The following is a 25,470-nucleotide window of genomic DNA, read 5'->3' on the forward strand; positions in this document are numbered from 1 at the left end:
GGGCACAACACAACCCTTGGCTGCTGTGTTGACACGCTCTGCACCTTGCTCCTGCCCTCGCCTTTCACTCTTCTTATCCCCCCGATACCCCGATCATTCCTGACAGATCCTGAGTGCCTGGACTTCATCATCCAGCCCTGCAGGATGCTCCCCTTTGTTCTGAGGAAGGTATGGTGCCATTCCATGGAGGTGGACACCCCCCACCTGCCCGGGTGGGTTGGAGCTCTGTGGGGATAGAGTGGGACAGGGAGCCCACTCTGAGGTTTTTCTACCTCTGCAGGCTGTCCCAGACAGAGAGGAGGAAATGGAGGTAGATACAAAGATTGATATGGAGGAGGAGATGGAAATAGACGGAGAAGACCCTGGAGAGGAAGAGATGGATGTGGATGTGACTGAGGAAGAAGAGATGGATGTGGATATGGAAGAGTCCATTGTGGACATGGATATTGATTAAAAAGGTGAGGAAGAGGCCATGATCTTGGCATGAAGACCAATGCCAGCAGCAGGACAGGCTGAGTGGGTCTTCTGCTGCCAGGCTGGGGCTGGGCTGGGTACTCCCTGCTCAGGGACATTGTACCCAGGGCACTGGATTCTGGTGGCCATCCACAGCCTGTCCTGTGCCTGCTTTGCTCCACACAAGCTCCGTCCCAGACCCAGCCAGGCTCAGTTCTGGTAGCAGAGTCCTGCTGCTGGGCCAGCATGTGCCAGCCTGGGGGCACATGCAAGAGCCCTCTGTGCCTGACTGGAGTGACCGTGGCATTTGCTTTTCTTCCAGGTGCGATGGACAGCACAGACAGAGACACCACCCTTTTGTATATATGTTCTACAGTTTGTTGTTGTTCTTTAGCATGTAGATTGTAGGGCTATTTTTGACTTCTGTAAATACGTTTCACATATTTTTGTTAGGTAGGTTTTTCTGTATATATGTTCTATCGATTGTTGTTGTTACAAATGTTCTTACAATGTAAATATGTTCAGTATTTTTCCTGCTGTTCTTCTGTAATAAACAAATTTTATTTTTCCCACCCCAGTTCTCCTTGCATTTGCTTCAGGCACAGGCAGCATTTTGCAACGTTGTGCTTTCCACTTGCTCCAGGTTCCCAGGGCTGGAGGTCCCTGGCACAGCCACCCCAGGAGTGGGGGTCCCTGTGCACAGAGGGGTCCCACTGACAGACGTGAGCCTCTGCTTGCAGTTTCTCTGGACACACTTGGGAGCTGTAGGGGCAAAGCCCAGCGTGCCCTGGCCCATGGATCCCATGTTGGAGCAGGGCTGAGCCTGTGTGCTCCTGCAGAGCCTCAGCCATGGCTCTTCCCTGGGCAGCCCCAGGGCTAAGGAGGGAGCACTGGGCTGTGGGCAAGCCCTGCTCCTGGGCACCCTGAGGGGCTGGAGCCAGCCTGGAGGGAGCCTCAGCCCTACAGGGACCAAGATTTCCTTTGGAAACCCCCTCTCTCCCCAGACTCTGCTGAGCACAACAAGAATTGATCCTCCTAGTTCAAGGTGTGACCTTCATTGGCACAAATTTGTCCCTTGCACTTTCTAGCACAGCAAATGTCAGTGCTTGTAATCCCTGTTCTGCACACTCTGCTCAGGCAGCAAAACATCTGAACCTGAGGGAACATCTGGCATTAGCATCAACCTGCAGAGAGCTCCAGGGGGAGAACCTACCCCCAAGCACCACGAGAAATACTTGACACTGATAGTCTGGGGCAGAGCTGAAACTAAAGTATTTTAATGCCAAGAGAGAGGATTTTTTATTGCTGAATTCATTCTCCAAGAACAAGAATGGAAGCTTTTGGTCTCCTCACCTGCCACATATGTGTATTGCCAAGGTTTTGCTTCTGGCTTATGACTGATTTTGATGAATCTGTTCAGAACTCTGATGCTGTTCCTGGCTAAGGTGCAGAGATGATATTTCAGAGCCAGATGAGCTCAGCACATCTTGTGCAATGCAGAATTTCCAGAACCAGACATTCAGGCCATGCAAACTGATACTTTTTCATCTCCGTGCAAAGATCAGTATTAGTACATCCCTGATGTACCACACATTTCTCAGAGCTGTCCCTTTCATCCAGCTCTCCCCAGTCACTTCACAGACTTCACTCTAAGCCGTTTCTGATAGAGCTCAGTAGCACATGGGATTTAATCCTGGTTTTTCTTCATCTTCTCCAGAGCTGTCTCCAGACACGGTGTGTGGGCACTGTCTGACAGCAGCAGCATTAACCTGTCACCTCCCCGACACTGAGGTTCATGTCACAACTTTTCATCAAAAGCAGCAAATCAATGATTCCCACTGGGTCCCACAAAGCTCCGTGGGGAGTTTGTGTGGCTGCAGTTCCAGCACCAGCCCTGGCACTCAGAAATTTCAGGAGGAGATACAGAAGGAATCAGCCATTCATAGAGAACAACATGAGTTTGCAGGGCTCAGATCCCCACAACAGAGTCCCCAGACTCTGCATTTACACTTTGGCCTCTGTGCCTTAGTTTTCCTCTCACTAAAGTCCTGACAGTTTATCTCATGCTCAGGTTCCCAAGATAATTCAAAGCAGCTTTAGGAGCAGGGATAGATGGGAACTGTCCCAAGGCTCAACAAAATTTCTCTCCTCAGGCCTGACAATTCTAGCTAAGGAGAGAGGAAAAGCCTGCATGAAAGAGGTGTGAAATCAAAGCAGTAATCAAATTGAGGTATAATGAGAGCAGCTGAAGAGGTTTTCAATGTTCAGAACAAGATTAGCAGCTCCAGGCACAGGAGGGATGTGACATTTTCCCCGCTGTAACAACTCTGTCATGCAAATTGCATCTCAAATCCTCCTCCCCAGCTCTGGGACCTGTTCAGCCACAAACGTGGTGCTGAATTTTTAAAGCAAAGTGGAAGCTGGTCAGAGAGGTGGTTTGCAAATAAAAATCACAGAGGACAGTTTGGAAGCACCAGCTGGAGCAGAGAGGGACAGAGCCTGGCCCTGGGGGGCAGCACAGCCACACAACACATGCCTGAAACTTTAAGAAATTAAAGAACTTGCCACTGGTTTTCCCTCAGGAGCTACAGAAGGTGCTTTATGGAATCCCTGCCTCCTTCACACATGCATCAGCATGCAGGAGAGCGCAAGGATGAAGATTACAGCACCTTCTGCTGCTGCTTCCATCTCCTGACTCAAATCTCACCAAAATCTGTCACGATTGGGCCTTTCCAAAGTCTCAGATTCACTTGGTCCTTGCAGGATTTTGGTTCTGAGGAGCATGAAGGGAGATAAAGGCACTTGCAGACACCAGAGATGCAGTTGGTGCCTGAGGTGCATTTCACTGCCCAGGTTAGTGCCTCTAAAACCATCAAAAGCTGCCCCTTTGACAGCACCAAGCCAAGAGCAGAACACCAGGGTCTGCACATGGTTGGAAATGTCATTGTTTAATATTCCTCTCCCAGTCTCTCATTTCATGGTGCCATTGCAGGGGTTAATCCCATCACTCAGCAGCAAGTCTTGGCAATCAGCTTCAGATGGATTTTTAGTGCTGAGCAAATAAGAGGCAATTTTACTTTGTCTCCAATGAATGAAATTTCACCTAAATCAGATGAACTCTGTATTCTGAGGCTGGCCAGGCACTAACCACTGCCAGGTCCCCAAGCCTGGATGTCAAACTGCTCTAATATTGAACAGTTCAATTTATTTGGCTTTGTGTACAAGATTATTCTCTCTCAAAAAAATTAGGATCCATAGAATTGCATTTCCAAGCACTAAACTCAGACCAGCTACAAAGAGCACAAGAGACAAGAAAAGAAATAAAGATTTCTAGGGAGATGGAAATTGAATGCTGAGTTTTGCCCATTATAGAGTTCCATAAATTATCACCTGCCAGCTCCTTGCCTTCACTTGTGTGGCCACCACTGAATACACTCACAGATAAGAAAATGTTTGTCCTCCTGAAAACTGGGTCTTGAAGTAGAAAAAGGCTCAGATATCTGAATTAAAAGACAACATAATGAAAAGAGCTGCCTTATAATATTGCAAGATATGATGGACAGCAGGAATGGCTGAAGCCAGCAGAGATAAGTCCATGAACTATTCATGCTACAAAGATTTCTGACAAAACCTCCAATAACCCAAAAGCAATGTTTTGTCTGGCAGAGCTGATAGGAACCCTGTGCATTTAATTCAGTCATTGACAGCAAATGGAGATCTGCTTGAAGCCCATTTGCTCCACTGCTACTTATTTTTTTTTTCACCCAGAAAATGAAATTACATCTACTCTTTGGGAAAAAATTACTGCTTTGAGTGGTTTAAGGCAAAGAGTTTCTTCCCATACCCACTCATAATCAGTCACCAAGAGAAATATTTTCTAAAAAGATCTCTTCAAAATTTTGGAGTGACTTTCAACATAAATAACTTGGTTATTTTGCTCAAAATGATAAGGGAATTGAATTGGGCTCCCTCAGCTTAAAAAGAAGTGTTTCTTCCTAGTTCTTCACAAAGAGGAACAAAACACTTTTTTGCAGAAAACTGAAGGGAGGAAGAGGTTCCTTTCCCCCTGAGCTGCACAATAGGAGACAATTTTGTCGCCAAGAGGGAATAAAACCCAGCCAATTTCCAGTTTTTTTTGTGTAATGGAAAAGGTCTGAGGATCACAGCTGTGGGAGACACAGAGAGGGAGGAGCAGGGATCTGCTGGGGGTTTTTGGGGTAGGGGACAGATTAAAGAAGTGTTCAAGCAAAACCTGTGAGAGCTCAAGACTCCATCCCTCAGAGGAGAAACTCAGTTTGACCCAAATGCCATTCAAATCCAGCAAACATTGAGGCATTTCCCAAAACTCTGCTGGGCCATCAGGTACCCCCCAAATCACTCTGTGGGACCAGGGCAGCAGGTCCTTGGCACGGGCCAGAGATGCTCCCCTGGGAAGCCGCCTGCATTGCCCATGGGACTCACAAGATCTGCTTCTGAAGTCCCCAACATCCAAAAAACTCCACACTCAAAGCCTTTAATTTGGGGTTTCACTTCTCCACTTGTCTGTTGTCACTAGGCAGCTGCTCCAGTTCGACACCCTTCTGATGGGTACAAGTGTTCTCCTAATTTCCAGCCTAAACAGGAAGTTACTTCCATTCATTCTTCTGTAAGTATGGGGAGCTTGTACCTGATTTGCTCTTCCTCTCCTAGTGTGCTTTTGTGCAGATAAAATGCCTAAGCCAGGAGCATTTCCTTGTTTAAATCATGTCATTTATTTCATTCCCATACAGTTGCACGGATTCAGCACTGGCTCAACACTCAGAATGTTGACAGCACAAAGTCCAGTTCTCACACCAACTCCTCCAAGTTTTGGACCAATTCTGCAAAGAAGGAAATACAGCAAAGAAATTCCAAACAGGGGCCCTAATAAAGATAATAAAATGCCACATGCCTATGTTTGCTGCAGGGAAGAACAGCGCCATTTATTAAATCATTACAAACAATTAAAGCAGCAGAGGGGAGGAAGACAGTGCTATCGTTGACAGCTCCCCAGTCCTCTGCCCCTGGCATGAATTTCATAAAGCACAAATCTGCCAGCAGAAATCCCTCAGCAATTGATTTCCTCCTCGTGGAACACAGCAGGCACACACCCTGGCTTTCCTGTCTAGAAAAGAAGAATTTGCCTCGACATTTTTCCCAGGCATGCAGCTGTGATGTCAAATCCCCCTCCCTGCCCTGCCAGGAGATTCCTGAAGTGACAACTTTCTGTAGGGTGACAACCCTCTGGAGAGGCACAGAGAGCTTTGTGTCAGTGTAAGGCACCCCCACAAAGGGCACATCCCTCATTCAGGCTCCATCTTTGTTCACAAGCAGTTCCCAGCAGAAAATTCGCAGTGATTGCATTTCCCCAGAACAGGTAATTTCAAGCACATTTTTCTCTTGAGCTGTTCTGCCTTTCACAAAAGCAGCCTGCCAGGGATTGCTTTGGAGCATCAGGAAACATAGCAACACCCAACAGCCAAGACCATCCAAAGCCACTTATCAGCTCATCCCTACATCTCCTGGACTCACTTGAATGCCTGGGAGAGTCTGAAAAGCCAACTGTTTTCCAAGAAACTTGTTGTTTGTTGTGCAATTGAAAGGTAAATGACAGGGACAACCAGCCCCACACAGGCGCCTCAGGCATGGGAAGGAGCAGGAGGGATCCATCCCTAACTGGCAGAGGTGCAGCTCAAGTGATGCTCACTCACTATTTGGGTTGCTTTTTGTTGCTTTTACATTAACAATGCATCTCCACACCACAATTGTTTTCCCTCCCTGCAGCCACATGGAAAAAACTCAGTGGTCTCTCACCTCTTTCTGTCCTCTCTCTGCCTGAAATAATTTTTTCCCTCATACAACCAGCAAAACAGAGTTTGTTTTCATGCTGGAAATAAGTCCACAAACTCTTGACTGATTTCAATAAGGAGAACATCACTAAAAACCACCCATTACTCAGATGCCCCAAGGCAGCAAGGGAGGGAAATTTGACAACAGAGGTGGCAACACCAGCCGTGGCTAACAGCATCACATTCTGCCTCTCTCACGGATGCTTTTCTTTCCAGTCCAGAAAATTCCCTGTCCTTTTTAGGGCTGTAGAAGGCTGCTGCCTGCCCCAAAAAATGAGGAGCAAATCAAGCAGGAATGCTGCAGAACACCTCTGTTCCTATGACAGTATTCTGCTGAACCCATAAATCTGCAGAAGAATGGGCACTGCCAACTTCTGATTGCAGAGGAAGGAGTTCATCACATCTTTACTGTAAATTAGCATATATCAGAGATGGAGAATTGATTGCCAAGTAACCTGCAGAGACACAAAACTGTTCTGCAGTTTTCTAGGACTCACTCAGCAGTACAAAAAGGTTATTGATGCAGTTGGGGAGTGTTTCTGTACAGCATGTGCACCTTCTGACATCCCAGGTGGGGAAAAATTTACTTAACATTTGCAAGGAGAAAGCAATTCTTGTTATTAAAAAAAAGAAAAAAGGAGAAAATAAATAGAAAATCAAATTCATGGCAAAGAGCCTCATTAAGAGTTTGCAGAGTTTGGTGAAAACAGGTCATTTACAAGGAAATAATTTCCATCTGCCTTCAAGTGGAGTTGTGAAGCAGGTGGAGATGGAGATGTCTCAGGCACTGTGTTCCTTACTGACAAAATGGCACTGATATTACCAAGTATTAGAAGTGAAAAACTTCAGTGATAATGCAGCCCTCCAACACAAAACACCTTCTCCCACGCAGTCAGCACTTGTCTGAAATCATTCCCCTTGGCAGGAGACCCTGCATGGCCTGGTGAGTTCTGCACTTCAGAAATTATTCCCTGTGGAAAACACAGAGGTGTACCTTTATGTCTTGGCTTTTTCTGCATCTCCTCCACAAGCATGCAAAACTTCTTTTTGGTGTGGTTGTCTATAGTTTCCACCAATATGATTTCTGATGCGAGCTTTATTTACCCAGCGTGCTGTGAAAGCCCCAGTCAAAGACCTCACAGCTTCACTCCGCAGGGAATTAAATTTGGGGCTTTGCTTTGGGGCTCAAATTAGATTTTAAAGAGAGAAGAGCCAGGATTTCCTGACTGTCACTGCTCTTGGGGCTGTTTCTGGGACCCACACTGAATCCAGTCCCTCCCTCACTTGCTCAAGCTTCCCCACTATGGCCATGAGCATGGGGTGCTGATGAGCAGAGAGCAGCAGCCATAAAACTCATCTTGCAGTAATCCCTTCCCTTTTCCTTTTATCTTTTGCATTTTAAATTATGAGTTTTATAGCACACCATTTCCTACTCAATTCACCTGAGTTATGCAACTTACATTTTTCTCCATCACACTGACATAACCAGCACAGCTCATGCTCTTAGCACTGAATTTTCATGAGCACATACATGGCCACAAGAATTATGATGTCCTATTTAAGTAGGTCAGGCTGGTTTTAATTGTAAAACAGAGCTGTAATAAATTATTGCAGTTCAAAGCCAGAAGCAAGTTTCACTAAGCTCAAATCAGGCCTTCTGCTTTTCCCTCTTTTCCTTACAATAGTTGATGGTATTGTAAACTTGGTACTCCACAATGTCTGCTGGCCAAAAGAGCGTGCAGAAAGGTGCCAGCTCTGTGTAATTGCAAAGGAAAACGTTGTTCCAGAAAACAGATTTCATCTGTTTTGTTGGTTTGGGCTTTTTTACAATGAACATACACAAAATATTAGACCATTTCTCTAAAACATGATATTAAGGTGAAGATGAGTCATTTCACTGTCATAACACAAAAGGGAGGGGAAACGAGAGTGAAGAAAGCAGCAAATTCATTCAGCAGCAATTTGCACTCCATAACCCTCTGGTGCTGAGGCTTTTAGGCCAGAGGAGCTCTGCTATTTAAGCACACAAGGCAACACATTAAGCTGTTGCTTAGAGATATTGGAATATATTGCACAGAGCCTGCTCCCCAGTGAGATCTATGGAGGGCTCCAGGCTGTTTTTCCAAGGATGCATTATAGCCCTGTTGCAGTGCTGCTGTTTGTAGAGACTCCGCTTTTCCAAGCAGCTCAACCAATGACAGAAGGGTGACTTTTCACAAGTGGAAGTTCAGATGGCATTAAAAAAGTCCAAGTGAATACTCATCTCACTTGGATGTGGCACGTACTGAGGGCTCTTAGCAGCTGTGTTACAACCAGCTTAAATAGCAGCTAAATAATGTATATTCCTGCATTCCAGGACTGCTGATGGATCACAGCACTGCAGGCACAGGAAGGACAGTAATCCAGAGAAGAGCTGATTCCTACCTGCTGACTCACGCTAACTTTGGGCTCTATAACATCCTTTTATTTTGGTTTTGCTCTCATCCTTTCAAACTAGGATTCCTCCTTATGTCTTAGTCTTCAGCTGTGCTGGGGAACCTCCTTGCACACGCTCTGGGCACATCTGATCAAGGCAACCAGCAGGAAACAGAACCCTGTTAACAAATCCGTGGTCAAGAGAACTCCAAAAGGAAGCAATTAGCTGTGCCCCAGAGTACTGCAGCACCAGGTCCTGTCACATCCAGGGCTTTTTCCTCACAGGTCCCACAGGCAAATTACACAAAATCTGTCACTCATGTGGGCTGATGGAAGAAATCTGACAGAGAGAAGCAGAAAAGCCCCAAGTCCAGAGGACCAATCGACCCATAGATTGATGCAGCAGATTAGCTTTTCCTGCTTCCAGAGTTAAGGAGGATGAGGCAGCAGCATTTCTGGTAGATTCAGAGCCATGGAACAGTTTTTTCCCACTACTTGTGGCAGCACTGACACAAGGGAAGGCACAGGCCACTGCCCTGAGCCCCTCACATGCCACCAAGGTGATCAGCAGCACTGGAGAAGGGGAAAGTCCCCTTCCAGAAACCTCCCTCTTCCAAAGGGAGGTTCACACTCACTTCCACCTCTGGAGAAAAGCAGGAGAAAATGCTGGACAACAAAAGTATCCTGGAATGGAAGCAGATTTTAATTTCTCTCTGGAGCAAGGCTGCTTGAAGCCAGACCAGAAGCGAGTGGGAGAGGAAATGAGGGTATTTAAAGCAGCATTCCCTCTGCACTCAAAATTCTCACAGATATGTATGAATTGCAGCAGGACTGGCACCATGTCCTGGCTCCACTGTCACCAGTATCTACCAGAGCTCCCTTAATTAACACATCTGACAGCACAGCTCCTGCTGGGAGCCAGGCAGCCTCTTGCACCTCGCCCACCAAGGCTGGTGGCACCTCTGGGTGGCCCCAGCCAGCACCACGGGACTGGGAAAGGTGTGGTAGAAGAGCCAGGGTCTCCAAAAACTTCTGGGAATGATGACTAACCCATTGCAGGAGCCTCCCAAACTCTTTCCTGGCTGGCAGGAAGAAAACAGCTTCAGTCAGACACCCACCAGCTCCTGGTGCTAACAGCTTTTATTCCCCATCACATCTGGTCTGAGGAAATTGCTAACATGGCGTTTGTGTAGACTGCTCCCCTGCAGAGAGAGACGGAGCAGTTATTAAAAACAAATCCAACACGGTGAGGTTGAACAAGTCCAAGTGCCGGGTCCTGCACTTTGGCCACAACAACCCGTGCAGCACTACAGGCTGGGGACAGAGTGGCTGGAGAGCAGCCAGGCAGAAAGGGACCTGCAGGGACTGACGGACAGCAGGCTGGACATGAGGCAGCAATGTGCCCAGGTGGCCAAGAAGGCCAATGGCTCCTGGCCTGGATCAGGAATGGTGTGGCCAGCAGGAGCAGGACAGTGATTCTTCCCCTGTGCCTGGTTCTGGTGAGGCCACACCTTGAGTGCTGTGTCCAGTTCTGGACCCAAAATTTAGGAAGGACATGGAGGGGCTGGAGTGTGTCCAGAGAAGGACAACAAGGCTTGGGAGGGGTCTGAAGCACAAGTCCTGTGAGGAGTGGCTGGGGCTGTTTATACTGGAGAAGAGGAGGCTCAGGGAGACAAGGCAGTGTCAGGGCACAGGTTGGACTTGATGATACCCAAGGTCTTTTCCAACCTTGCTGATTCTGGGATTCTCTGAAACCACCCTTGGGGCAGTTGCAGGATGAGCCCTGGGCCTCCTCTTCAGAAGCTCCAGCAGCCCAGGTACCTCAGCTTCTCCTGCCAGCCCCAAAGCCCATCCTGTCAGTCCTGCAGAGCCTCTGCAGCTCCTCCTCATTGCCCAGAACAGGGAGCCCCACAGGCAGACACAGCAGCCCAGATGTGCCCCCCTGGCCTGGGGTGCTTCTGGCAAGGGAGCAGCACCAGGCACTGCAGGAGCGTGCAGACAATTCCTGCAGCACTTGGAGGATGATCCTGCTCCCCAAGGGACATTCCCATGGTGCCAAGTCAGGAACTGGAATGGGGAGTGGGGCCAGAGAGGAAAGGGCAAACAGGGATGGGCTGTTTGCAGGGGAGGGAACAGGGCTGGGCAAGAGGAAGAAATTTGTAACAGGAAGAGTAAAGAAAGCAAAGGTGAAGCAAAGGAAATCCTTGGGGCAGTTTCAGGGTGGCTGCCAGGCAGCCCTGGCTCTGAGTAACAGTGTCTGCAGTGGCAGAGGAAACTCCCAGCTGATGGGAACAAACTTTCTGGCTGACTGCACAGGCCACGACAAAGCTGAGTGGTTTCCCTGGTGTCCCCCAGCCCTTGCTGGCCCCAGGGGCTGATGGCATTTGTGCTCCCTCAGGTTCATGTCCCCACAGCAGCAGCATGGGGCTGCTCCTGCCTGCTCTGTGCAATGCAAACAGGGGCTCCTGAGCCAGTGCTGCCGTGGCTGTGCCTGCAAGGATGCGGCACCTCTGTGAGCTGGGGGAGAGGCCAGGGCTGCAGAGGGGGGATGTTGTTGGCAGCTCCATGAGGATGCTCTGGGACGCTGCCCTGGGCTGTGCAGCACACTGGGGATGGATCAGCCCCTGCTCTGCTGCTCCTTCCCGTCTCCCCCAGGGCCCTTGCAGAGCCCCAGCCATGCTGTTTGCCCCCAGCCAGCCCACGGCCAGCCTGGGGCTGCTCACCCTGGGGCTTTTCTGTGCTGAGCATTGGCCTGGCCGTGTTCTTGAGAGAGCCTGGGCAAGGAGCCTGGAGGCCCCAGGGCCTGGCCTGAGGCGTCAGCGCTGCCCCAGCAGTGCCCATGGCCTTTCCCTGCTGCAGCCCCGGCACTGCCACCCCCAGGACTGTGCCCGGCCCCGAGAGCACTCAGGCCCTGCAGCAACACCAGGGCCACCAGGGCAGCGGGGCAGGGCCACGGCAGCAGCACTGCCAACACCAAGTGCTGCTGCTGCTGCTGGGCACAGCTGCTGTGCCAGCACTGATCTGCCCCCAGCTCTGCACACAGACATTGCTGCTGCAGCTCCAGAGAAGGCAACAAAAGGGCATCTCTGAAGAAAACTTTGCTGGGTGATCCTTTAGTTCCTTTAAAACCTTTGAGACTGCAGCCCATCATTGTCACAGTCTGTGGCCACAGGGAAGGTGGAGAGAAACAAAGTCAGAGATGTCAGAAACAATCGTCTAGCTTTAGGAAGAATATTTAAAAAGGAAAACGACAGGGAAATCAAAGAACCAAAGCAAAAGAGCTATAAAAGATGACTTTTATTACAAGTGATTTGCCGAAATTGGCAATCAGTTTAATGCATCCTAAGATGTCCAGTGATCAGTCTCCTCACAGCAGCCTTGAGCTCCTGGTTCCTCAGGCTGTAGATGAGGGGATTCAGGGCTGGAGGCACCACCGAATACAGAACTGACACCAACAGATCCAGGGATGGGGAGGAAAGGGAGGAGGGTTTCAGGCAGGCAAATACTGCAGTGCTGAGAAATGCATTTCTCCTGCATTTTTCCTTTACAGATTATTTCAGTCATCTCCTGAGAGGTGCAGATGGTTCTGGGGCTTTTCATGAACTGATTGTACTCTTGATTTAGATGGAGATTTTAGAATTGATTTCAGATGTAGAAGAATCTGGACTGAAGACAGAAACAAACTCCCTGTAAGCCCATTTTCATCTTCTAGATCACTTTCAAGATGTCCTTGGGGGTGTTGGAATGATGATCACACAGCTCTTCACTTCTGGCTGCAGGCTCTGCAGATTCTTTCTCTGCATTCAGTCAGGCTTGCATTCCCTAGGAGTTCTTGGTAGCCTGTCATGTTTTCTTAGGGTAGAACAGTAACAATGAAAACCTTACCAATGGCACAACTGCCCAGCCCACAAGGAAAAGAAAAGAACAAGCTGTCAAATTCTTCAAATATTTTTCCTGCTTTGCTGCAAGTGTTGTGCTGCACACACAGTGTGGAAAGCTGCAGTTGGTGGCACACCTTGTGACAGAAGCTGCATCTCGTTCACCAGGAAAGGTTCTTGGAAAAAGCAAACAGGACTGAGGAGAAGATTCTGGAAAAACTGAAAGAGCTTTTAAGAAATTAAATGAAAATTGAAACAATTCAAGACGTTTTTCTCGATTTATTTTTATGCTCCCCTTTTCCCTCTTGCACTAGTTGTCCATCCCATTAATTCCAAACAGATCTCACTGCTAAGATCCATGAGTTGGCACGTTTTAGACATTTTAAGATACCATGACCTACACACAGTTTGGCTTCCCCTGTTTTTCTTGCAAAGCAATGTTGGAGAGGTAAGTGCAGTGTTTGTGTCAGGTACAAATTCTGCATTCAGGGAATGTGCTCTGAGAGTGTTTGACCCTCAGCAGGGACAATGCACAGCAGGGACCGAGGGGATTCCTGAGCCACTGTGCAGGAGTCCAGACTCTGGCTCTTGGCTGAACTCGGCAAAGTTCCCGTGCTTGGACAGGCTCAGGGGCTGCCCTCGGGGAACGTGGGGCTCGGGGCGGGGGCGAGCGGGCAACGGACAAAAGGACACGGGGACAAACGGCCCCGGAGCTTCAGTTGCAGCAGCGGCAGCAGCAGCAGCGGCAGCAGCAGCAGCAGCAGCAGCAGCAGCAGCGGCAGCAGCAGCGGCAGCGGCAGCAGCGAGACAAAAAACTTTAGATTCCCTTCTCCTCTCCCTCTCCCTCTCCCTCTCCCTCTCCCTCTCCCTCTCCCTCTCCCTCTCCCTCTCCCTCTGCCTCTCCCTCTCCCGCTGTCCCGCACCTCTCCCGCTCTCCCTTTCCCGGTCTCCTCTCCTCTCCCCGCCTCCCTCTCCCCGTGCCGGGCCCGGCCATGCCCCCGGCCCGCCCCCGGCCCCGGGCGGGGCTGCCCCGTGCCCGCCCCCGGCCGTCCCGCCGAGGTCTGGTCCCAGCCCGGCTCTGGCCGTGCTGGCGCTGGCGCTGCTGGGCGGGGTTCAGTGCCTGGGGCGGTATCGCCGGCTTTTGGCTCCGCCTGGCCCGAGCCCGGCCCCGGCCCCGGCCCCGACCCCGGCCCCGGCCCCGGCTCCTCCCGGGGCCCGCGGAGGACACACGCGGCGCAGCCGCTCCCGCCGCCTCCGCTGCGGCTTGCCCGGCCCCTGCTCCGCCGCTCGGCAGCGCGGCCCCCGGCCCCGAGCCGCCGCTCTCTTGTTCCAGAGAGCGAACGCCGGGGGATGGCCGGGCCGGGGCGGGTGAGGGGCGCTCGGGGGCCGTTGCTGGCCCCGGGCCGAGCGCTGACAGCCGCGTCCCGCCCGCAGGGAAGGCGCAGCAGCGCCTGAAGGAGCGGTACCGGCTGGGCTCGCTGCTGGGCCGGGGCGGATTCGGCAACGTCTTCGCAGCAACGCGGCTGTCGGACGGCGCCCCGGTGAGCGGCAGGGCCGGCGGCGGGCGCAGGAGGAGGGGGTGGAGGAGGAGGAGCAGGGCGGAGGAGGCGGGCGGAGGATGGCACTGGGCAGGGTGGACAGTGAGCTGAGCCCTGTTCTGCACTTGGCTTGCAGGTAGCCATCAAAAGGGTGCCACGGTACTGCGTCCATCACTGGGCTGAGCTGGTGAGTGAGCGAGGTGCTGTGCTGGGCAGGGATGAGCCGAGGCCCGGCAGGGTGGAAGCCATCAGGACGCCTCGAGGGAGAGCGGGCATGGGGCCAGCACAGGGTGCAGAGCATCCCGGGCTGGCTGAGGGCTTCCTGACCCCCAGCACGGCATCAGCCCCACTGACAGCATCGTGCTCCTCCCACAGCCCGACGGCACCAGCGCACCCCTGGAGATTGTCCTGCTGGACAAGGTGTCCAGTGGCTTCTCCGGTGTGGTCCAGCTGCTGGAGTGGGTTGAGCTCCCCAACGACATCTTGATGGTGCTGGAGCGCCCGGAGCACTGTCAGGACCTGCATCATTTCATTCGGGCACGGGGGTTCCTGTCCGAGGGGGTGGCGCGGCCGCTGTTCCGGCAGGTGCTGGAGGCCGTGCGGCACTGCACCAGCTGCGGGGTCCTGCACAGGGATATCAAGCCAGCGAACATCCTCGTTGACCTGGCCACCGGGCAAGCCAAACTGATTGATTTCGGCTGTGGCACCTACCTGCAAGAGACAGCCTACATTCGCTTTGCAGGTGAGCTTACACAGGGCTGTGCTCCCAGTTCTGGTATCTCATGGCCCAGCATCTCAGGGCCCAAGCTGGGTGTGGCAGCGGGGATTCTCCCTTTTGCTGCCCTTCATGGCCCTGAGATTTCAGCTGAGTTGGGTTTGAGCAGGGCTGGGTGGGGAGCCAGCTTCCAGTCCTGATGGCAGCCTTTGCCCACCACTCTGCCCAGGACTGGGGCTGGGGCAGCCAGCCCAACAAATAGACCCGTGGGTGAGGGTAGCAGAGATGGAGGTGCCTGGAACCTGTGCCCCAGCCAGTTTGGTGTGCAGGTGAGAAGGGCTTAGGCTCCTCCACTCACCTGGTTTGTTCTGGGTTTGTTTTTTGGGGCAATGCAGGCAGGGAGGATGAAGGCATGGTTTTCCCTCAGCACTAAGTGTGTTTCTGTCATAGTTGGGCCTTGCCAGGGCTTCTGCTGCCCTCTTCCAACACCGATGGCTTCTTTTCCAACCCCATGTGTTGGAAAGAGGGGCAGTGGGTCAACCTGCGTACCACTGGGGCAGCCCCTGCACGCCCAGGGATGCTGGGGCCAGCCTTTGGGAGCAGCAGCATCCCCCTGATGAGCTCCATCTGTATTCCATAGGAACACCATCATACAGCCCCCCGGAATGGACCCATTTTGGCTGGTACTATGGCAAGCCAGCTACCATCTGGTCCCTGGGTATCGTGCTGCACCAGATGGTCTGCGGGGAGCACCCTTTCAGGAGGGACCAGAACATCAGCTGGGACCATCAGCTCTCGCTGCCACAACGGCTTTCTTCAGGTGGATCCTCATCTCTGGGCATGGGTGCAATACCAGTGCTGGGAGACAGCAGCGGGCTCGGGAGCATCCCACTCTGGCAGCTGCTGAGGAGGTGGCACATGTCCTGCTCTCCTGCTCGCCTCCAAAACAGGGAACTGATGGGAAAGTTTAGGCCCAGCTCTGAGCACATCCAGCATGGAGTGGGCAGGGAATGGTTGGGCAAAGCCAACAGGAGCCTTCTCCAACTGACCAGCGGTTTCTGGTTTCTCTGCCCAGAATGCCAAGATCTGATCAGGCGGTGTTTATCCATGCTGGACTGGGACAGACCCTCATTAGAAGAGGTGTTCTGTCATCCTTGGATGCAGGATATTCATCTGCCATAGAAGAAGGGAGAGAGCCACAGGCACACTGTGCTGCAGGGCCCCGGTAAGTTACATCTGCACACATGCCTTGGCAATGAGAAGCAAAGGAACCCCAGACTTTTTTGTCCTGCCTGTGTCACTGCCCAGGGCTCATCAGATGGGAGCACACAGCCCTTGTGCTGGAGCTGAGCTGCTCTGCCCAGCACTGGTGGCCACCATCCAAGCTGGTTTTGCTTGTACTGGTTCCCTGACAGCTGGGGCCCTGGACAGAGCCCTGACAGCCTGGTCGGAGCCCAGGGAAGGAGAAGGAGCCCCCAGAGAAGCTGTACCGGGTGGGGCTGCTGCTGCAGGAGACAGCGAGGATCACATCAAGGATGACAGCCTCTTCCTGGACCTGGCCACTGGTAAGCTTAAGATGATGGACTTCAATTCTGGCACCTTCTTCAAAGCCTGGCTGCACAGCAAATTTACAGATGAGTCCACATGCAGGGGGATGCTCCCAGATTTGGGCATTGCACAGCCTGGCCTCAACCCAAAAGTTCCCACCCCACTCATTGCTGCGATGGATGCAACTAATTCTTCAGTCAGCTGCCCAGCTGCTTTTGGCAGGGCTGGGGGCATGGGCTGGGGTGGGTATGAAATGGGAGTGGGCTCCTGGCCCTGCCAACAGCCCCCAGCACCCACCGTGCCCCAGGCTGGGGCTGGGGCTGGGGCAGCCAGCCCAACACAAACAAACCCCCATGGTGGGAGCAGAGGTGGGACTCCAGAACCTGTGCAGGGGCTGCTTTGCTGTGCAGGCAAGGAAGGGCTTGGGCAGCTCCACTGCCCTTGTTTGCTTGGGGATCACGGTTATTGTGGGGAACAGTGCAGGGGGAAGGGAGAAAGCCTGGGCTTTGCTCACACATGGCTGGGTTTTTCCCTGGCATGCCCTGGGCCTTCCTCAATCCCCTCACAGAGATATGATTTTTCCCTTTGTTCTTTTTTTCCCTTTTTGTCTGTAATCTATTTTTCAACAATTTCTTGTTTGTTTTTCTAGAGGAAGCATTCTGGTTGGTCCAGTCTGGATCGGGAAGTTCTTGGGAGCAGCTGCGGCGTGGATGGGCCGTGCCCTTGGAGCAGGCTGAGGACATTGTTTGGGACCAGCTTTTCTTCCAGCCATGGATGGCATGAGGTGGGTCCCCGTGTGCTTGGCAGGGTGGGATCAGAGCTTTTGGGAGTTGGCAGCGAGCACAGGAGCATCCTGCCCTGGGCAGCTGCTGAGCAGGTGGATGTGCCATGGCTGGCTGCAGGCTGGGCACATGTCCTGCCCTCCTGCCCTGCTCCCAAAGGCAGCACTGATGGGCAGCTCTGGGCACAGCTCTGGGCACAGCCAGCATGGCCTGGGCACCACGGGCAGCTGGGACAAGGGGACAGGAGCCTTCAGCTGACGGGCAGTTTCTGCTTTCTCTCCTTGCAGCCGGGCTCTGCGGATGCTGAGGCTGCTCTGGGCTCTGCCAGGGCTCTGCTGGAGCTCAGCACTGGGCCGGAATCAGCCAAAGAAGAAATGGTGTCACCTGCAGCACAGACTTGCTTGAGCATTTTGGCAACACAGCTCAAGTTTGCAGAGTGTACATCTCCAAGGGAAAACATGACACCTCCCAAAAATTAAACTTGTTCAATACCTTCTGAAATCAAATCAATCTGGGATGACTCCAAATGACATTTTTCAGCTTGCTCAAGATGTAGCTCAGCCCTTCTCTGAACAGTTCTCTCCCCCACCTGCCTTTTACTTCTCAACTGCTCCCTTTTATTCCCCCCAGTGAATTCCCAGCCCATTGCTGTCTCCATCACTCTGTTGCCTATCTTGATGCCTCTGACCACAAGGAAGGCCGAGCCCCAGGTTTAGGGACTCATGCTGTCACTGGCTGAGGAGCAGCAATGTCTCAGAGGTCTAGTGGCATTTTAGTGTCATTCAGAGCCACTCTCCAGCCCTCAGCTCTCCTCACTGCTGAGTTCCCACTCCCTTCATCCTTGCAGCAGGATGAGCTCTGTGAATCCCCTTGAGCCTCCCCACTCTTCCCAGCCCATGCAGGCACCTCAGTGAGGCTGAAGCTGAAGCTTCTCTGTCTCCTCTGGCACTCCAGTCCAGTCCCCTGTGTGGGGAGCCCCAGCCCCAGAGCACAGCACACAGCAGTGCAGTCCAGGCTGGAGCAGCTGCCCTGCAGCCCTGGCTTGGCTGTTTGTGGCAGCTGAATGCTCCCTGTTTCCAGCTGTCCCAGCAGGATGGCCCCAGGGCAGAGCCCAGCCGGGCTCCCACTGCAGCCCCTGGAGCTTGGGGCAGACAGTGCTCCCAGAGCTGAGGTTGATGGGGAGCAGCCGGAGCTGTGCCTCGCACTCAGTGCTGGCAAGTGTTGTGTTCTCATCTCCTGCAGCCTGAGGGGAAAACAACCTGTGCTGCCAGGCCAGCACTGCCCCTCTGGGCAGGGAGAAGGCTGAAAGGCTGTCCCATTCCAGAGGATCCTGCACTGAGCCTTGGCAGGGCCTGGCAGGGCTGGAGCCGGGTCTGGCCTGCTGTCCAGGACTCGCTGCCCACCAACCACCCCCACCCACCACGCTCCATCCTCTAGAGACAGAAGGGTCTGTGTGTGCCAGGGCTCTTGGATGTCTCTGTACCCAGGGACAGAAGGATCTGTGTGTGCCAGGGGCTCTTGGGTGTCTCTGTATCCAGGGACAGAAGGGTCTGTGTGTGCCAGGGTTTCCATAACGTCTCTGTACCCATAGGTATGGGATGAACACGGACAGTGAAAGTGTCAATCACGTTGCTTGCACACTCCTTCCTTTGTACACAAGACAAATCCATGCACACCCCCACATACTGGTATATTAATAGGATAGGGATGGATAGAGATTTCCCACAGAGCTCTAACTTTGGCATAACTAGCCATTAACTGGTGGCCAGGAGATTTTTTTCCCAGCTCTGTGTGAGAAGGTGTCCCAGAGCTGAAGGAGCAGCATTCAGAAGCAGTTTCGGGATTTCTAGGCAGGAAGTGGAGCTCACAACCATCCATATAACTCACCATATTCATCAGGTTGGGCTGCTGCTTCTTTAGGAATATGGCCCATTGCAGACATGAGACTTGGAAAAATCCCAGCTCTCTCTTGGTTTGTGCAAAAGGGGGAGCAGCACAAACACTTTGTGCCTGCCTGGGGGCACAAGGTCCAAGGAGCTTTGGTGGCAGAGGGTGACCTGGGCTGGTGGCAGGCGAAGTTCCATTCCATGACATCTCAGAGTGGCACAGGACAAAGGTCCAAGTACCCCCAACCCCACTGATGAAGTCCTTGGAGTGCTGCACATCCTCTAGGAAAAGCTGCTGTCACACAATCCATTGGGATTTATAACTTTCATTTCCAACACTTTAAATCCAAATTCCAAAGTGCAATATTTTTACACTCAAGACACAGTCATACACAATCCATCTTTCAATTTCTTATTGATTCAACCACAATTTAAAATAACTTAATATTGCAAACAAAACCCAGAATCTTTTAAAAAAGTGATGTTGATGTCAGTAAGATAGATCCATGCCAAAGTAACTGAGTTCTCTTTTTAAAAATACCAGTTCCCTCTTAATCCAAAGTTAGAGAAGATTTTCACTACACGTTTGTTTTTTGTTTTTATATTTCATATTTTTTTCTTTTTTCCTTTTTTTAACAGAAAAATCATCCTAAAAAGGAATGTACAGCAAAAAGAGAAACATTTCTGATAAACAATGAAAATGTAGGCTCCTCCTCTGTTTACTTTTCTCTGGATACCCTGAAGAAAAAAATCTAGCAGATATGAGCAGAGGTGTGAAGTGTTTCCTTTGGACTAAGCTGGAGTTCAGCACTGCTGACATCCTGATCCAGTCAAGAGCTGCAGAATTCTTTTGCACATTTTGAACTCTGTGTTTGTAGGCACAGCACCTGCAGTGCCAATGCAGCAATGCACATGAATAACTCTGTTATTCCCTCTCAGAATTTGGGCTCTGCCCCAGCACAAGGTGCTGCAGCCCTTTGCTCCTGGTTCCCATGTGGAGCAGCTCCATTCCTGCTGGCTGAGCTGCTCAGGCAGAGCCCGGCAGCTCCTGGCCCTGCAGGGCTGAGGCTTTTCCCCATTGCTGGGCACAGACTGATGGAGCAGCACTGCTGAACATGGGGGCACACAGAGGGACCAGGAGCAGCTGCCTTTGGCCAGCTGAGGCGCCAAGGCCCAAACTCTGAGCAGCCAGGGCTGGAAGAGACTCGCAGGCTCCCTGGTGGCTGTGCTGCCCCACTTGTGCCTGGCTCAGCTTTGCTTGGGGCAGAGGGAGAACAAGGGGCAGCTCCCTCCCAGCCCAGCCCAGGGACCCCTCCAGCCCTGGGGCTTGGGGCACTGTCAGCACCTGCTGCTCCAGCCACTGCTCCTGCTGGCCCTGACAGCAATACCCAAACTGGGGCTGATCCCGAGGGAGCAGCAGCAGGGCCTGGATCTGATCCCTGACTCTGGGGCAGGCCTGGACAAATGACCCCACAGCAGCAGCAGCAGCAGCAGCAGCAGCACATGGAGCTGACTTTCAGCACAGCCCTTGCCACTCTTCCCTCCCGTGTGCAGCGGTGTCACAGCAGCCTGAGGCACCTGGGAGCCCCCAGTGCCAGCAGGGCCTTGAGATGGCAGCCCTGGGCTCCTGGAAGTTGTGCAAGGAACAGAGCTGGGGACTCCCTGTCCATGGGGAGCTTCCAGATGGAAAAGGCTGCTGTGCCCAGACAGCTCCAAGGCCACAGCAAGGAGGGTCTCGACCACTGGATCTGTGCCAGTTCCACAGTCCTGGGCAGCAGCCACTGAGCCCTGGGGGAACAGAGGGCACAGCAAGAGGGACAAAACCAGGCAAGGTCAGAGACTGGAGTGAGTCAAGACATGAGAGCAGGAACAGCTGCTCCATTGCACTCTTGGAGAAAGCTCCTGGCTGGTTCAAAGCACTGAAAGGCATGAAGGGCAAAGAGGAGGCCACAGCAAACAATGCTCTTGTTTCCACACCCTTTCCTCTCTGTGTCCCAGAAGGAATTGCATGGACTGTATTCATCTCTTCGAGTCGCCTCGTTCAGCATGAGCAGCTTAGCACCAGGAGCTGAAGGAGCTGCAGCCATAGGCCATAGGAGCTGAGCAAGAGGGAACTTTTGGAGCAAAGTAATGCTGCTCAAATAGACCTAGCTGAATGCAGTGGATATAATAATGGAATCACAGCATCCTTTTTGTTGGAAAAGACCTCTGAGGTCATCCAGTCCAGCTGTTCACCCAGCAGTGCCAAGCCCAGCACTAAACCACGTCCCTGAAGTGCCAAGGCCTGGACAACAGCCCTGAGTGAGGCCTGAACAGCAGGCCCTGAGCCAAAGGTGGCCTCTGGATGAACCTTCCAACCAAAGGTTATCTTTGTATTTGCTCATTAATAAAATATGCATGGTCATTAGCACTGTGATAGATGTAGCCACTCATTAGTGAAACATGTATTGACCTTTCTGTATTTAGAAGCCAGACAGGGCCATGAAATCTGACATCTGGCCTTGTTTGGGGCTGAAGGATCAAAGTCACCTCCCTTGGTTCCTCCTTGAGCCCTGGCCAAACTTTGGGAGGGACCCAAGAGGAGGATGAAACCAGATGTTCCTGCACTAGAAGTGCTGTCAGTTTGTTCATTCAGCACTGTCAGAGCTGGGCCCTCTCACAGCGAGGTTGGAGTCTCACCTGTGGCTGGAGGCACCTGCAGGAATTCCCAGTGTCCAGGAGTGGCTCTGCAGCCCTTGGCTGGGACAGCTTCCCCCAGCTGCTGTGTGGATCTGGGGGATGGTGAAGTGTGAGGGGAACTGGTACTGGATCTTTCTTAATCACTGTAGGCAATCTTTGGTGGTGATGGTTGGGTGCATTGCTGATCTGCTCCTTTTGTGATTCTTTGCAGTTTGCATTACAATAAATCACACAATTCCTGAACTTGGTGTCTGTGTCTTTGGTTCTGACCCTGCCCACCAGCAAAACAGACACTGCAGGCCCACAGAACCAAAGGTGCCTTGTGACACTGCAGGCCTCCTGTGACCAAGGGGAGCAGAGTGACACTTTGCACCTCATGGAACCATGGAGATCATTCTGACACTGCAGGGCCCACTGTTTTCCTCTCCCTTCCCCAGCCTAGCCCTGTCTGGCCCTGCAGCAGGAACTGCAGGCACTGGAGGTCAGGGACAGCCACTCTGGGTCTGGAATGCTCAGCAGATGCTCAGCTCGGGCAGCTCCTGCAGCCCCAGGGCCAGCCCCGCTGCCCAGCCCAGCAGCAGAGTTGGCCCCGGGGCTCCTCAGGCAGCTCCTGCTGGCCCAGGGACAGGCCAGCCTCTTGCCAGGGCTCCTCTGCACACCCACGGGCTCCTGCTCTGCTCCTGGCCCATGCCAGCTGCCCCCAGAGCCTTTCCCAGGGGAACACGTCTGTGCTGGCCCCAGCAGCCATTGCTGCAGCCCCTGCCCTGCTGCCCAGAGCCCCGAGCTGGGGCTGCTGCTCTGCAGAGCACGGGGGCTGTGCTGCCCGGGGCCCTGGGCTGCCTCTGCTGGGCTCTGCTGCTCAGCCTGGCACACAGAGGCAGCTGATGGTGCTCCCTGCACTGACCCCCTCCCACACAGGCTCTGTGGGGCCATGGAGGGGGCTCAGAGGTGCCTGCCTTGTGCCAGGGCTGCCAGAGGGGCTTGGGGCTGCCCTGGATCCTCCTGGGGGAGTTCCCTGAGGGTCAGACCAGGCAGTGCCCAGACTCCTTTCCCTGGGCCTGCTGTGTCCCTGGGCTGCAGAGCTCTCCTGGCTCACAGCAGGCATTCAGTCCTTGATCTTGGGGTGACCCCAGCCTGGCCAGGCCTGTGCCCAGTGAGCTCCACTCCCTGCTGCTCCCTGGCTCACACTGTCCCTGCAGGTCCCCTGTGTTCTCCTGGCAGCTCCCAAGGCCCTCCAGACAAACCTTCCCCTGCCATCAGCCCTGGCACAAGCTGCAGGGCCCCAGGAAGGTTCATCACAGACCATTCACCATCTGATGGGCACTGACCACCAACAAGCAAAACCTGACCCAGACCTGAGTCCCCTGAAGGCCCCAGTGAGACCCTGATCTCATCCCACTGAGCCCTGGGAGAACAAGGAACACAAGCAGCCTCTTGAGAGTCCTGAGAGTGACTCTGGATAGGAGCAAAGCCTTCCTGCCCTGCGCTCAGGAGATGCCCTTTGCTGGTGGAGCTGCTGTGCTGGAGCCCAGCTGTGTCCCAGCAGTGCCCATGGCCTGTCCCTGCCTGAGGGCACAGCACAGACACGCAGCAGGACAGTGACCAAGCTGCCAGAGCACTCCGGCCTCGCACACACAGCAGGGCTGGGAAGGGGAGTGTGGAGCTGGGAGGAGCAGATGTGGAAAGAGGCAGGGCCACTGTCCCTGGCCGTGCTGGGAGCCCCTTCCCTCCACCTCTGCTCACAGGCACTGCCCCTGCAGAGCCAGAGAAGGGCTGTGGAAATGCCTTAGACACACAGGTCAGGACAGCCACTTGTTTTTATTTAAATGCTGAGGGAACAAGCCACCTAAAAGCCTTTGTGTTACAAAAGAGCAGTAGAAGTTCATGTAGAAATGCTCAGAGTAGTACTGCAGTATCTTATAAAAAACATTATAACACCAGAAAAATAATAAGAAAAGGTCCCAGTGTCAAAATGGACAAATAGGAAAAAAAGGCCAAGATTTAAAAAAGTTACATTCACAAGGTTCTGGAACAGAAAAGTTTAACGTTTCTGAAAAGATACAGTCATCATTTTCCTCAGGGCAGCCTTGAGCTCCTGGTTCCTCAGGCTGTAGATGAGGGGGTTCAGGGCTGGAGGCACCATCGAGTACAGGACTGACAGGGCCAGATCCAGGGATGGGGAGGACATGGAGGAGGGCTTCAGGTGGGTAAATGAGGCAGTGCTGAGGAACAGGGAGAGCACAGCCAGGTGAGGGAGGCAGGTGGAAAAGGCTTTGTGCCGTCCCTGCTCAGAGGCGATCCTCAGCACAGCCCTGAAGATCTGCACATAGGAGAAAACAATGAAAACAAAACAACCAAATGCTAAACAGAGGGAGAACACAATAAGCCCAAGTTCCCTGAGGTAGGAATTTGAGCAGGAGAGCTTGAGGATGGGGGGGATTTCACAGAAGAACTGGCCCAGGGCATTGCCATGGCACAGGGGCAGGGAAAATGTATTGGCCGTGTGCATGAGAGCAGTGAGAAAGGCACTGTCCCAGGCAGCTGCTGCCATGTGGGCACAAGCTCTGCTGCCCAGGAGGGTCCCATAGTGCAGGGGTTTGCAGATGGACACGTAGCGGTCGTAGCACATGATGGTCAGGAGATAAAATTCTGCTGAGATGAAAAAGACAAAGAAAAATAGCTGTACAGCACATCCTGTGTAGGAGATGGTCGTGGTGTTCCAGAGGGAATTGTGCATGGCTTTGGGGACAGTGGTGCAGATGGAGCCCAGGTCGCTAAGGGCCAGGTTGAGCAGGAAGAAGAACATGGGCGTGTGCAGGTGCTGGCCGCAGGCTACGGCACTGATGATGAGGCCGTTGCCCAGGAGGGCAGCCAGGGAGATGCCCAGCAAGAGGCAGAAGTGCAGGAGCTGCAGCTGCCGCGTGTCTGCCAGTGCCAGCAGGAGGAAGTGGCTGATGGAGCTGCTGTTGGACATTTGCTGGTGCTGCACATGGGGACCTGTTCATGGAGAAAGGACAGTGCCAAGTCAGGAGAGGCTGCTCCGAGCCAGTCCTGGACCATCCCCTGTAGCCTACCTCGCTGGGACTCACCCACCCTTGTTCCTGCTCAGGGAAAACCTTCCCCCAGGTCCCTGCCTGAGCTCCAGTTGTGCTGGCTGAGTGTGCCAGGAACAGCCAGGGCTGTGTGTGGGGGCTCTGGAGGAGTCTTCCCTGCCCCACTGCCCTCAGTTTGTGGCCATGTGGCAGATGGACAAGGCTGGATATTCAGGATTTATCAGGGAAATCTCTCCTAATGCAGAAAGGCTCGGTTGCATCTGCGCTCACAGTTATAAAGGAAATAGATGTCAGGAGTTGCTATAAGGAATTGTTTTCCTAGCCACACATGATTCCTGGCTCTCTGAGGTCAGAAATCCCCAGCATTTCTGTTGCACTCAGAGTTTGCCACTGAGGGATGGGAGAGGCTGAGGGAAGGGGGGCTGCATGGGCTTGTTCCCAACTGCCCTGGCTTTGCACCTTTGGCTGCAATCAGAGCACAGTCACAATCCTGGGTCAGCCTGGGATAAACCAGACCCTGCCCAGAGCAGAGGGATCCCTGAATGTTTCAGCCTCCCTAAAGATCTCTGGGCAAGGTCTCAGCACCCCCTTTTGCCAAGGACACTCACGGCTCCCTTGGCAAACCCAGCAGCATTTCCTCGGCTGTGGCAGCTCTG

General features: G+C 52.9%; 2 protein-coding genes and 1 long non-coding RNA gene across 3 annotated transcripts; 2 read left to right on the forward strand and 1 right to left on the reverse strand.

The window, feature by feature from the left end:
• The first annotated feature begins 2 nt into the window (after window positions 1–2).
• Window positions 3–942, forward strand: LOC135306069 (uncharacterized). Its single transcript, XR_010366937.1, has 3 exons — window positions 3–168; window positions 281–458; window positions 776–942. It is a non-coding gene; the product is annotated as an uncharacterized LOC135306069 (long non-coding RNA).
• Window positions 943–8,035: 7,093 nt separating this feature from the next.
• LOC135306040 (serine/threonine-protein kinase pim-1-like) lies at window positions 8,036–17,912 on the forward strand. Its single transcript, XM_064429599.1, has 7 exons — window positions 8,036–8,066; window positions 14,048–14,154; window positions 14,288–14,338; window positions 14,527–14,893; window positions 15,507–15,686; window positions 16,378–16,431; window positions 17,827–17,912. The coding sequence occupies exons 1-7, from the start codon at window positions 8,036–8,038 to the stop codon at window positions 17,910–17,912; spliced, it is 876 nt and encodes a 291-aa protein (XP_064285669.1).
• Window positions 17,913–23,578: 5,666 nt separating this feature from the next.
• LOC135306059 (olfactory receptor 14J1-like) lies at window positions 23,579–24,735 on the reverse strand. Its single transcript, XM_064429619.1, has one exon. The coding sequence runs from the start codon at window positions 24,733–24,735 to the stop codon at window positions 23,803–23,805; it is 933 nt and encodes a 310-aa protein (XP_064285689.1). The 3' UTR covers window positions 23,579–23,802.
• Between the last annotated feature and the right edge of the window lie 735 nt (window positions 24,736–25,470).

The sequence above is a fragment of the Passer domesticus genome, chromosome 8 (genome assembly GCF_036417665.1).
Source record: "Passer domesticus isolate bPasDom1 chromosome 8, bPasDom1.hap1, whole genome shotgun sequence".
NCBI lineage: Eukaryota > Metazoa > Chordata > Aves > Passeriformes > Passeridae > Passer > Passer domesticus.